The 12751-nt window shown below is 40.5% G+C and overlaps 1 protein-coding gene across 5 annotated transcripts in view; it reads left to right on the top strand.

Annotated features, from left to right (window-relative positions):
- The first annotated feature begins 609 nt into the window (after nt 1–609).
- Nucleotides 610–12751, top strand: part of LOC130177506 (alsin-like) — a 30023-nt gene continuing 17881 nt past the window's right edge. For 3 of the 5 annotated variants that reach the window (XM_056389329.1, XM_056389327.1, XM_056389325.1), the window contains exons 1-17: nt 610–809; nt 1635–1827; nt 2698–2858; nt 3568–3792; nt 4226–4416; nt 4745–4777; nt 4873–5073; nt 5436–5560; nt 5681–5919; nt 6136–6223; nt 6662–6843; nt 8346–8514; nt 9171–9267; nt 9435–9512; nt 9810–10037; nt 11299–11470; nt 11714–11909. In XM_056389329.1, the coding sequence (XP_056245304.1) occupies nt 1808–1827; nt 2698–2858; nt 3568–3792; nt 4226–4416; nt 4745–4777; nt 4873–5073; nt 5436–5560; nt 5681–5919; nt 6136–6223; nt 6662–6843; nt 8346–8514; nt 9171–9267; nt 9435–9512; nt 9810–10037; nt 11299–11470; nt 11714–11909 (2405 nt within the window). In that variant the 5' untranslated portion in view covers nt 610–809; nt 1635–1807. Of the gene's footprint in view, nt 926–1634; nt 1828–2697; nt 2859–3567; nt 3793–4225; nt 4417–4744; nt 4778–4872; nt 5074–5435; nt 5561–5680; nt 5920–6135; nt 6224–6661; nt 6844–8345; nt 8515–9170; nt 9268–9434; nt 9513–9809; nt 10038–11298; nt 11471–11713; nt 11910–12751 lie in introns of all 5 variants that reach the window. The other 2 variants (XM_056389330.1, XM_056389326.1) reach the window with 2 other exon arrangements.

Below are 12751 nucleotides of genomic sequence, written 5' to 3'. Positions count from 1 at the left end.
AAAGTGAAGCAGGGGCGCTTTTAAAAATAATGTCATGAATAGTTTTTATTCATCAATTTACTTCATACAAAGTGCAGTAACTACCGCCTCAGTAGGCTACACTTGTGCAGAGTTTTCAAGGTACTTGCCAGGTAGGTAGTATCTTGGAGAAGTTGGCACAGTTCTTCTGTGGATTTAAACTGTCTCAGTGTCTCCTCATGTAATCCAAGACTGACTCCACGATGTTTGAGATCAGGGCTCTGTGGACGCCATACCATCTGTTGTAGGACTCCTTGTTTTTTTGTCACTAAAAACAGTTCTTTATGACTCTGGATGTATGTTTGGGCTCCTTGTAACACTGCAGAATTAATTTGGGACAGACTAGACACCTCCCTGATAGTTAGCCTACTGCATGATGGATACAAATCTGAACGTGAACAGTGGCTTAAACGTTTGCTCAAAACTGTATATGAGCCAAGTCATTTCGAGAAATGTTTTAAAAAAAAATGTTGCTGCATTTTTAGTAGTGTCAGAATCGCTGAGAAGACAATCACGTGGAGAAACAGCTAAAATGCTCCAACACAGCAACAGGTGTGGTATTGCCGCACTGTTTGTCCTTGCCCGGATGCCATCGGATAGCCGCCTCCCACTATCAACACTCAACTGTCAGAGACAACTTCTGCATTTACTGCGCTGCACAGATTTGAATACATAAAAATGCCTTAGCTCGGTGTTTCTGCCGTGACAGTGACACACAGTTATCAGGATTCACTCAGAGTTGCCGCACCACACATCTCTGCGACTTTCTCTCGAGTTCAAACTGACAGTTGGTAAGTTTAGTTAGCCTCTTTAGCAGCGGTAGCATTGTACTAGCCTACCTCTGTTTACTAGCTTTACCATCGTGTATAGCGACAACACAAGACGTCTCTGCTTTATTTCAAAGAAGGTAAACGTGCCGTATGTTAGCAGCAAGAAAGTTTGAGTTGTTTATTTTTCACTCGGTGAGAGCGCACGCATGTCTGTCATGGTAGCTAATCTGTCAGTCTGTGTGAACGTTGAAAGCTTTAGAGTGATTAACTCATTGGGTTTATGTGATTTCCACAGATACAGAAATAGATCAGTGATGTTTGGCTAAGCTTTTTTCATAACGCCAGCACGTAACAATTGCAAAACTCTCCAATAGTTTTGCTGGGTATTGAGTCGTTGGGACGTGTCAGCAGTGCCCATACAGATCATGAAACAATCAAACATCAAACAATCATGAAGAGAAACTCGCTCCCGCTCCCAGAGAAACCACTGGAAACTAAAATGGCACTCAGTAGCGCACATACCTCCGCCAAGGCCAAACATTTCTACACATGTCCTTTGTAGAAAGGACATGTGTGTTTACGTCAAGATCCATAGATTATTTCCTGGGAAACGGACGAAAATATCGAAAACAATTTTAAGTAAAGTCATGGGAAAAAAATCCTAGTTCTGACTCTTTAACCGCATCGACACCAAAATTAAATGGGTTACTCCCAGGACCATGGCCCATTCCTACAAATTGGTTCAGTACATGTAGTGTAATTTCAGTCTTAATTTATTTTACATTTCAAACCTAATATCAAGTCAAGTAATGAAGAGTATATTTACTGTGATGTTTTGGCAACCAGGTGCCACAACAAGCACCTGAGGTCAGATGAGCCAAAGAGGTGTCAAAATAGGACAGTGGATTCACTTGTTTCCTGCAGACTGGCAAATTGTTCTGAATGAACAGAAGACAAAGGGTTGAAAAAATGTTAATGAAGATGCCTTCACTGTCCAGTGGAATGGAGAGTCTGAAGTAATGGAGAACACAGAGGAGAGGTAAACACACACACACACACACACACACACACACACACACACACACACACACACTCTCTCTTTAGAGCTGTTCCTGTCCTGTTTATAGCTGCTGAGTAACATGTTTCCACTGTAAACATGTTGAATATTAAACTAAGATGCCCTTCAAATTATGTGTCCCTTAGGTGTGTCCCTTAGGTATGACCCAGACTCGATGTGAGATTAGATCAACCAGTGGCTCAATCTAACAGTCAGTTAAACTTAAATTACTGTAAATAGCAACTTTGATACTGTGAGATTCGTTCAAAGTGCTTTACGAGTGATTGATTAGAGTTGTTAATTAATGTTTGTTAGTTTTATATTTCAATGTTAAAAATGATTAGACTCAGTCAGTCTAATCATTTTTAACATTTTAACAGCCACAAAAATCCACTCTGTCAGTCAAGCTTACTAAATATATTTTATCATTACTGATTTTTTTATTTTTTTATTTTAAACTTCAAGGAAAAATTATTTTCTTGATACGTCATATTTGCTAACTTGTTTTACTATATGTAAAAGTCAGACTGACATCAGAGGAGTGCCTGGCCAGTATAGCATCTCTACATTGCAGTTCTTTAGTATATTTGTGTCTGCTGATGCTGGACTGGAATTTAATCTAACTGTCAGGGAGATTGTGTCATTAAACCTCAACACAGGAATGAGAAAAAATCTCAATACTAGGAATTTCAGGTGGTTTCTGGGCCTTGTTGGTTGTTGCCATATTCAGAATTTAGTCCTGGTGTTCAGCTGGTTTGGGTTTGGACACTGTTTAGGCTGAGATCTAGTCTAGTCTAAATTCAAGACCCAATTCAGGCTATAATAGTAATACATCTGTGTGTTGTATTGCAGCCCTGCATATGAGCAGGACCCCACGCCTCCAGAACGAGGACTTCTCCACATCTGGCAGTCAGCGGGCCCCAGTGAGCAGCTCTCTCCAGAGAGAGTGCTGCTTTCCAGGCCTGTTCTGCACGCCACCGTGGGAGAACACCATGGACTCCTGCTGACACAGGGTGAGTGTGTTTTTGTAGTGAAGGCTTACACTGTTTCATGGTTCACATTTCACTTAAAAATTCTAGTTGAATTTTTCCAAAAGGCAACATGAGATTGTGAATAGGGTATATTTTTTAAACTAAAATCTTTGGTCTACTAAAACAGCATGGCTATCTGAAACAATGTGGTGAATATGAACCGTATGTTTTTGAACAGGTGATGTTGAATTATTTAGTGCATATTGTAATGTGGTATTCAGATACAGCACTGTAATGATTATCATGATATTTTTTCCATATTGCACCATTTGTATTGGAAAGGGCAACTTTTCTTCTGTCTCTGTATTTGTTCAAACCAAGTTGCTACTATGGAGCTGTGGTGGTTATATCATTATATCTTTTATCTTTAGCGGGCAACCCCATAACTGCGTGGTTAGGGCGCATACCATGTGGGCACAAATGCTCTAAGCAGGCGAGTCCCCAGTTTGACTGTAGGCCGGCATGTCATTCCCCTTCTCTCTGTCCCATTTTGTGTCACTCTTCACTGTCCTATCGAATGATAACTGCATAAAATAGCCAAAAAAAAATCATTACATCTTCAAAAATAAAAGTCGTACCATAATCTTATAACAATACACACTTTTTTTTCCCCTGGTGCGACCATACCATACATTAGAAACTCTCTAATTACAAAATTAGCCATTTCTACTCAGTTGCTATTGTCTTCCAGGTGGTCAGGTGTATTCATTCGGGGAGCTGCTGTGGAGGGATCTGAGTATCCCAGCATCTGCTCCGCTGCTGGAGGTGTCTCTCCTGGGGAAGACAGTGGTCCGTGTGGCTGCCGGCGGCTTCCACTGTGGAGCGCTGACGGAGCAGGGCCACATCTACATGTGGGGGGAGAACACTGCAGGACAGTGTGGGCTGACTGACAGGAGCACAGTCACAAACATCACAGGTTGGTCAACACCGTATTAACACCTCACTTCTAGTTTTTTTGTCTGTGCTAAAATGTAAGTTTTCCTTGCACTTGGGTATTATTCAATTTGTTCATCAGTTAGGTAATGTGTCATTCAAGGGAGTATAATGCTGTATGAAGGTGTTGTGGTGCCCTGTTGCTACAGTTTAAGTTTGAGGTACTTGGTCTTGTCAAAAAGATGTTAGTATGTGTCAAAGCAACATAAGCTATCTAAAAACCACACAAACTCTGATTGGTCTGGTCAGGCTACTGTATGTTTTCTCCTACAAGTTCCTGGTGTCGGTAAAGGTTGCTGATAGTAACGTAGATTATAAAAGCATCAAAAGCTGGTTTCTTAAGTTTTGGTGTAAAAACCCTGCATACAGCATTTAGACCCCGTATGTGTATGTGTGTGACACACGCCTTGTGTTAGTTTCAGAGCCGTGCCTGGTCAGTGTCGTGGACAGTGAGGTTGTTCCTCAAGCAGTGGTTCGGATTGTGGATCTGGCCTGTGGACGGGAGCACAGCCTGGCTCTGTCATCCCAGAATGAGCTGTGGGCCTGGGGCAGTGGCTGCCAGCTTGGCCTGGTCACAAACAATTTCCCTGTATGGAGACCGCAGAAGGTAAGTTTGTGTAAAGTCAATGTATTTCAGCATTCAAGACTGACCTCAGCTGTCAAAAAGTCAGACTAAAAACCTCAAAAACTCAACCCTGTCATACATATTGAGTTTATTTATTCATGTAAGTTTATTTCATTTAGTTTGACCCATATTTATAGATTTTGTTTGGTTGAGCATACATGCTGTCAACTCTGTCAAATATTCAATCATCGAACACTGAATGTATGTATTGTTTGATGGTGAATTGATGATGTTTCTGTGTGTGTGTGCATGTGAGCACTTTACAAAATCGTATATTCAACCAAATCATCAAATTTGTGTTATTTTACAGGTGGAGCACTTGGCTGGCAGACATGTAATTCAGGTAGTTTTTCTTCCTAATATCTTCATTGCCACATTTAAATGATAAAAATACTAAGTTCTAATTCCACACATACCAGCTCTATTTATTTCTTGCAGGTGGCCTGTGGTGCCTACCATAGCCTGGCCCTTGTTCGCAGTTTACCTCCTCAGAACTACAATACCCAGAACTGCCCTGAGAAGAGGGAACGGGGCCAGTCACCTCACTACTCAGTGACAGAGAGGGAGGAGCTGGTAACAGTTGATGACGCTCACTACTGTCCACTGGGGGTGGAGCTGTCGGAAGCCTTAACAGGCGAGGTAAATATAGTAATAATAAGAAGAAATTAAAGAAATTTGGTGATGACTAATACATTAAAAAAAATGGATATGATGGAAATGGTGTGGAAAATAGTGCAGAAATTGTTGCTACACATTAAGTACAGTCTCAACAACCAGAAAGCCATACAATTACAGAATCTAGAGGATGTGAAAATGTTAGAGGATGAATTATAAACCAGCCATTCTTGTGTTCTGGTACCATGGGATCTTTGATGTACAAAGATTTGTCAGCAGCTATAACACTACATCATACTGTTTCCCTTCTGCCAATATCTATGCTCTTTTTAGCAGTGCAGCTGTTTCAGCACTGGTTAATACCCCTGTCTGGTTTACATTCCCAGACCTCTCCCAGGAGACGAGGCCCCAGACGAAGGCTCCAACCTGGGGGAAGGTCAGCTGGCAGCCGCCCTGGCTCTGGAGCTGGTTCATGCCCATTTTTTGAAGACCGCAAATATACCACTAAACAGTACAGTATTATATAACACAAGTCTCTCTTTTTTTTTTTATCCCTTGATTTTTAACATCTTTGCATTCAGTGTTTTTCTCTCTCTGTTTTCTCTCTTCTCTTTCTTTCCCTTTCCTTCAGGAAGAATTTCCCAGTTAGTGCCAGTATCGAGCCTGACGGGCTCAACACTGACCATATGACTCCGACAGATGGCAGCCCAAAGTCCTACTCACTGTCAGGCTGGAGGGCCAATAAGAACTCCACTTTCCCTGATGAGACGGAGCTCCAGAGCCTCCTCCAGAAACTCTCTGGCCACACATTAGAGACACAACACACCACTGGGCCTGGGGATAGTGATTCACTGAGCAGTCACACTTCAGGTTTGTTATGCATCTGTTCCTTTTATCTTTCGAGACCATTTGTTTATTTGTTCTTTAATTTATTTTCTCATGCTTCTTTGTTTTCCACTGTTTTGGTCCATTGTTTTGCTTTTCTTGATTTTTCATTTATTCAATCTTTGCATAAATGTGTTTCATTGTTTGTATTTTTACTTTGTGTGTAACTTTGTCTTCCTCTTCCTCCATCTTTCTCTCCAGACGACAGCTGTGTTTCCTCAACTCCTTCCACGGATCTGTACACCTCCAGTTACAAAGATGAATCGTCAGTTAAGAGTCAAACCACCAAGTATGAGTTTTCTTGACAGTGAAGCACTTTGTTTGGTCAAGAATGTTTAGGAACACTGTCAAGTCTTTTATAGTGATAATGTGTTGAGACAATACATTCCAGAAGTATAATTATAAAATATATCTTGATATAAAAGATATTTGAAGAATTTAGGTTGCGCAATTACTATGTTCAATTACATACTTCATATATGTCAAGAATCCATGACTCAAATCCACTGAAACAACAGAATATTTTTTGTGGCTCTTTGAATACAGGTGATTCACTTCACTTCTATCTGAAACCACACAATGAAAAAGGGGAGAGAATGAGTCAAGGGAATGAGGGAATAGAGGAATTTTTAGCAACGCAGATACACACCCTGAATTCTGGTGCTTTATCTACATACCAAAGACTCTCACCTACAATGTATTTGCAACCTGATCTTCTTTCCTTTAGTAACAGTGGAGTGTCTGGGCCGTACTCCTCCTCCCCTGTGTGTTTGGAAGAAGTTCGGCTTCATCTGGAGGCAGAGAAGAAGGAACTTCAGGGGCAGAAGAGCTCCAGTCTTACAAATATAAACCAGAAGGCAAAAGCAGCCGCAAACAGGAGACGCTCACTGCCTGGAACACCCACCCATGGTAGGAATGGTTGGGTGTGAACAACTTGACCATACTTTTGGGAAATAGGCTTATTTACTTTCTTGCGGAGAGTTAGATAAGAAGGTTGATACCCTGAGCTTGAAGTATGGAACCAGGAGACTGTTAACTTAGCATAAAGACTGGAAGAAGCCTTTCACTAGGAAACATTTAAAGTATGTTACTCCCTGTAAAATGATCACTTGTAGCTATTTTACATTTCTGTTACAACATGCTAATTAGTAAGTAAATTAAAATAGTCTAACTAGCTTTAAAGGTACAGAGCCAACCGTCTAGCCCTGCCTCCAGTCTTTGTGCTAAGCTAAGCTAACTGTCTCCTGGCTTCATATTAAGAATACTGATCTGAGAGGTATCTATCTTCTCATCTAACTCTCAGCAAGAAGGCAAACAATCATATTCCTAAGATGTTTAACTATTCCTTTAAGTTGAGGCTGCAGCCTCCGAGCTGGAACTGTCAGCTACAGCAACAAGAAAACTGTAAAACCAAATGCTCAGAAACACTGTGAATTTCAACGTCATATTGACTTTGGACTGTTTACATAATTGTGATTTTGTCAGTAGATCTACTCTTTCACATCAGTATATGTTTTTACATCAAAATGCAGAATGCATCACCACACACTGTGCAAATGCACTTCTCATACATTATCTGCTACCAGTAGCATCACTGACACTCATTCCTCTTTGAAGTTCCAGCCTTGCTAACAAGGAAGAAGAATATAAATGTGTTTGTCTTTCACTTTGACGCACTGAATAACAATGGGTTCTCCTGATAAGTAAGTCAAGATGATAGCATGGGCATGATCATGTGATAAACTTGTTGTTATCTAGAGATAACAATATCTGCTTTCTTGAGATAACACAATAATTAACTTGTTATCAGGAGAAAAGTATTCAGCATGAAAAACTTTTTCTGGCTTGCGAGGAGTTTCGGGAGTGTCAGAATGAAACTCTGTGACCAGTCAACACAAACCTGAAAACCATTCAGCATGTGGACTTCTTTCGGAAGTCTTTTTGTATTTATTAGAAACTGGATAGCCTTTGTTTACCTGTGTGGCTTGACAAAAGTGTTTATAACAACTGAAACAGAGTGGATCTCCTGCTTTCCTCTATTGTTATCATTGATTTGATTTCCTGTTCTGTGCCCACTGACCTCACCTTGACTGCTTCAGCCAGCTCACTGCTGGCTATTTTGGAGAGAAATGGATTTACGAGTTTTTTCCAGAGGAGTTCAGAGTCATTAGGGTGTGTTCATACCAAACCTGTTGGATGCGGTTTACATGTGTTTGCCCATGTGGTACAGTTTATTTAGGCTGGTGAGAACATCGTAGTTGGAACTCTGTTGCAGTTTATGATGAGAACATAAGACTTACCAGCTACAGAGTTACATTATACAGATGAAGAGCATTTGAAGTCATGGCTCAGTTGTTTGAAGCAACAATTTTGCCAGGATTTTACCATTGCATCATGTGTTTTTTTTTCAGGATCTCCACGGCGACGGCGGCATTGTGCCTGCAGGCCATCCTCTGCTGGTCGGACCCAGGCAGCAGCACCAGAGGAGGCAGGAGACGGGTTGCCGTCTCTGGAGACAGAAGTGTGGAGCTGGGGCCGTGGGTCTGAGGGGCAGCTAGGCCATGGAGATCAGCTTGCTAGGTGTGAACACACAAACACATAATAGAAATATAATAAAAACATAATGTATTCTGTCTTGCATAATGTTGTTATACACTAAAACAGAAAAACATTAAAAGAAAATAGTGTGATATAAACTGGTGGCAACAGTTTCTTCTGTGTACTCAATGTGAACATCCTATGCATTTATAGTTATGTTAAGCACTTTGGATAAATCACTTCATAATAGAATAGATTGTAAATTTAAGTAAATTGTATTTTTCTAATGGTGAATGTGCTCTGGCTAAACTCTCCTCTTTTTATATTGAGAATCACAATGAAATAGTCGTTTGTAACACTTACATTTGTAAACATTTTACCTGATCCAAAAACATATGCAAACTTATTGCAAGGATATAGAAATAGTGTTTGTAAGGTATCATAAGCATCTTATTAAATAATACTAATAATAATAGTAAGTAATAATTTGTAGTAGTCAGATATTAAGTATTATGATAGTGTTGTTTTGTGATTAAATACTGTAATTAATGACGTTACCGATAAATGTGCTTTGACTTGCAAAGTCATGAGAAAGAAATTATATCCACAGGACTAGACTTAAGCTTGTATCTTTGTGTCTGTCTCTGTGTGTGTGTGTGTGTGTGTGTGTGTGTGTGTGTGTGTGTGTGTGTTTCCAGACTCCAGCCTCTGTGTATTAAGTCTCTGACAGGCGAGGAAGTGATCAAAGTTGCTGCAGGGTCACACCATTCATTAGCACTGAGTGCTCAGTGCCAGGTAACAGACACACAGCGTAGCATGCACACACACGATTGTACTTGTATAGGTGAACACTCCATTTACACACCAAAATTTTGTCATCCAAGTCAAATCGGTACTTACAAACAGGAGAACACGAGCACACCCACACTCACACACAATATGACTGCCCTTGTGTCTTGCAGGTGTACTCATGGGGCAGCAACATGTGTGGACAGCTTGGTCATGTCAACAGTCCTGTCACTGTTCCTCAACAGGCGAAGGTAGAACAATCTGTCAGGCGGTCATGTGTGTTCTTTAATTCATTTGGTCATTCACATTCAATTTGTCTGTTTCACTCAAATGCATATTTCTACATTCAGTATTTACTGACATCAGTCATTTTTACTCTCAATCAAATAAAATGACTGAAACGATGTTAAATATAAAACATCAGTGCTAACATTCAGAAGCTTTCGATGATACTGTAAAACATTCTCAACAGCATACAAATATGAATGCAACAATCCTGTAAACATCCTAATAGCACACTATGTTTTGTGTCTTGTGGGCCACCGTAGCTGTCTGACGGTCTCCGGGTTTGGGACGTGTCAGCAGGTCAGAGCCACTCCCTTCTCCTAGCTGACGGAGACTGTGTCCAGCCAATACTTTTGTACTGCGGCCAGCGTCAAGATCCATTGTCAGCGCAGAGTGAGAGGTCACAGCAGAATCAAAGGTCATGCCAGAGGTCACCCAACAGGGCGGAGAGTTATACAGTCAGACCCACCCTGCTGCCTTTGTGCATGGAGGTTTGTAGGTCGTTTTTTATGTTTATTTTTAGAGGGCTAATTATATAGCATGGACCAGTGCCATGTTCCACAGCATTTAATAGCCCTAAGCTAATTTGCAGTGCCTGTCCCTAGATGGGCCTTTATACAAATACACAAAAGTCAACAAGGATACAGTAAAATAACCAGTGTTCAACAGGACTGAAAATTCAAGTGAGGAAGATGATGGGTGTAACTGCACCACTGGGCTGTATCTATTTTTATTTTACATGTTGGAAATAGGTCATTATGGTTAAGGTGCACATAGAACTTTTATGTGTGGTACTTGCAGGAAATTTTCATCAGACAAAAGACCCATAAACATCACACTCACACGGGTTAACTGACCATTAACTGTTAACCAACAAAATTGAAATTTACTATTTACAAAAGAGCCATTAAAACAATGCCAATACACAGTGGTGTAAGTGGAGTGATCCGGAGTGTCTAAACATAGAGCGAGACAGACAGGCACACACACACACACATAGACACACACACACACACACATAGACACACACACACAAATGCGGGAGACAAAGACCTCCCAGCAGATCATCATACAAGGCGGTGGTTCTTTTAACTTAATTGTTGTAAAAGAGGCAACATCCTGCTAAAATTCATAAATTCCTGAGTTGATTATAAAGATCAGCTCTACATATGATTTAAAAAACAGCAGAGGAGCAGAATTGCTTGTTGGCCGGTGCAGAGAAATGCACTTCTTTTGTGAACAGCCAGGTTACTGCTCAGGCAACACAGAGACGAACTGGCATTAAACCTCACGATAAAAACAGCTTGTCTACTTGTTTTTATGTCGACAGTGTTAATTGTTAATTTGGTACATAGTCTATTAACTGCAAGAACCGCTCAAATGGTACTGATGTCCCAGGATATTTTAACTGTTTAACTGACAGTATTAATCAGTCAGAATTCTTATGAACAACTCTCCATCACACAGGGACAGCAGTTATATTCAGTGGCCATGTTGTTGGTGTATACTGTCGATTAGATGGTGAGTGGTGTGGAAAAAGAAACAAGCCCAGGGCAATTTTTCACACTAATGTTACTGCTTTCTTAGTGTGGGCAGAGATAGACGTTCAGCCCACATACTTAACCCCAATTTATCTGCACCAAACCCTCACCTAACTCATCCTGTCTGTAAACTCAATGTGAACTTAACAAAAACATCATCATGCTGTTCATGTGTTAATGACATTAGTTTCCTCTGTGCCTGTGTGTGTAGATGGGTTATATTAGCAGTGTGTACAGTGGCGGTCAGAGCTGTGCGGTGTTGGCAGACCAGAACATCATGGGCTTCATCTCAGCTATCCACGAGCTGGCCTCCAGAGAGAGACACTTCTACTGCTGGTTGAGCAGCGTCAGGAAGCTCCTCCTTACCCCGCTACGTAACAGAGGTGGGACATTCTCTGTGCTGACTCCTCCTTTGCTGATTAGCACTAGTTTCTGTGGTGCATCTACTCTGCATCTCCACCTCTGACACCCTTACTGGTCTTGGGTTTTGAATGTGGGGATTTGAATATGTTAAATGTAAATGAAATCATGAAATGGCAGCAAATGCAAAGGACTGTGCACAAAATACAAGAATTTTTTCTGTGAAATAACATATGCATGATGTGTATGTGTACTCTCCTCCTCAGAGGGTGTGTGCCCGTCATTAGGTGAGCCTTGCACTCATCTCTTCTTCTCTCTCTGTGAGAGTTTTGTTCGTCTGAGCGTTCTGATTGGTCAACACTCCACGTCACTCAGCTACTTCCTGCATGATGTGCAGGGCCGGGATGTCACCTCCTTTCCACTACTGACACACACCGAGCACTTCCTGGACATTTATAAAGAGTAAGGTTCACCTTTTTGTCTCAGCATAAAAAATCCACACTGTATTTTTCTCCCAGAATACAGCAAGTTCAGCGCAGACATCAGACAAATGAAGTCAGCTGTTATGCTTGATTAATTTGATACAATTCATTAAGTGAAATAAAGTAAATGGATTTAAAAAAAGTAGATAAACGTGTTTTTAATTCATTTTCTGTCACAGGTTATTTTAGGGGATATATTTATTATTATTTATTATATTGATTATATAGTTGGGTCAGGATCTGTCTCTGCTTTATATCTCTGACAGAAAAGTGTGAGTTTTGGTTTGATTCATCCAATGTTCCAGGCATCTTCTGTTAATTTAATAATTTGGTTTACTCTGGTCAGTGGTTGGAGAGCAGTGCGGGTCTGAGGTTGATCAGTAGTACCTGAAATCTCAGTGTGTCTTGGGGGCTAAATTTGAGATATAACCATATATGAATGTTCTTTTTTATATTAATAATTAGTGGGTAACAGTCTGCACTGGTTGGTGTTTTTCTTTGGATGTTTGATATGGACCTGTGGAATTCTGCATGCAGGGCCTTTATGGGATGCTTGCCCCATCTAGTGATCCCTTTTTAATTTGCTAGTGGCTATTGCTAAAAGGCGTTTTTTCTATTTTTTTTCTTGGCCTAATATTTCTAACTTTTCACTTTCATTTTGTTATTTGTTGCAGTTATTCCATTTTCATGTTTACGTTTGCTATTTCCTGCTACATTTTTTTTTCATGCAATTCTTTTGGGTGAAAGAGGTGTTTTCTTTTGTTTCAGATCTCTTCATTCTTGCTCTTTTACTATGCTTTTCCTCACTTTCACTCTTTTGTT

This window comes from Seriola aureovittata, chromosome 11 (assembly GCF_021018895.1).
Source record: "Seriola aureovittata isolate HTS-2021-v1 ecotype China chromosome 11, ASM2101889v1, whole genome shotgun sequence".
Lineage (NCBI taxonomy): Eukaryota > Metazoa > Chordata > Actinopteri > Carangiformes > Carangidae > Seriola > Seriola aureovittata.
Note: the sequence above shows the minus strand (reverse complement) of the source record. Positions and strands in the feature narration are given on the sequence as shown.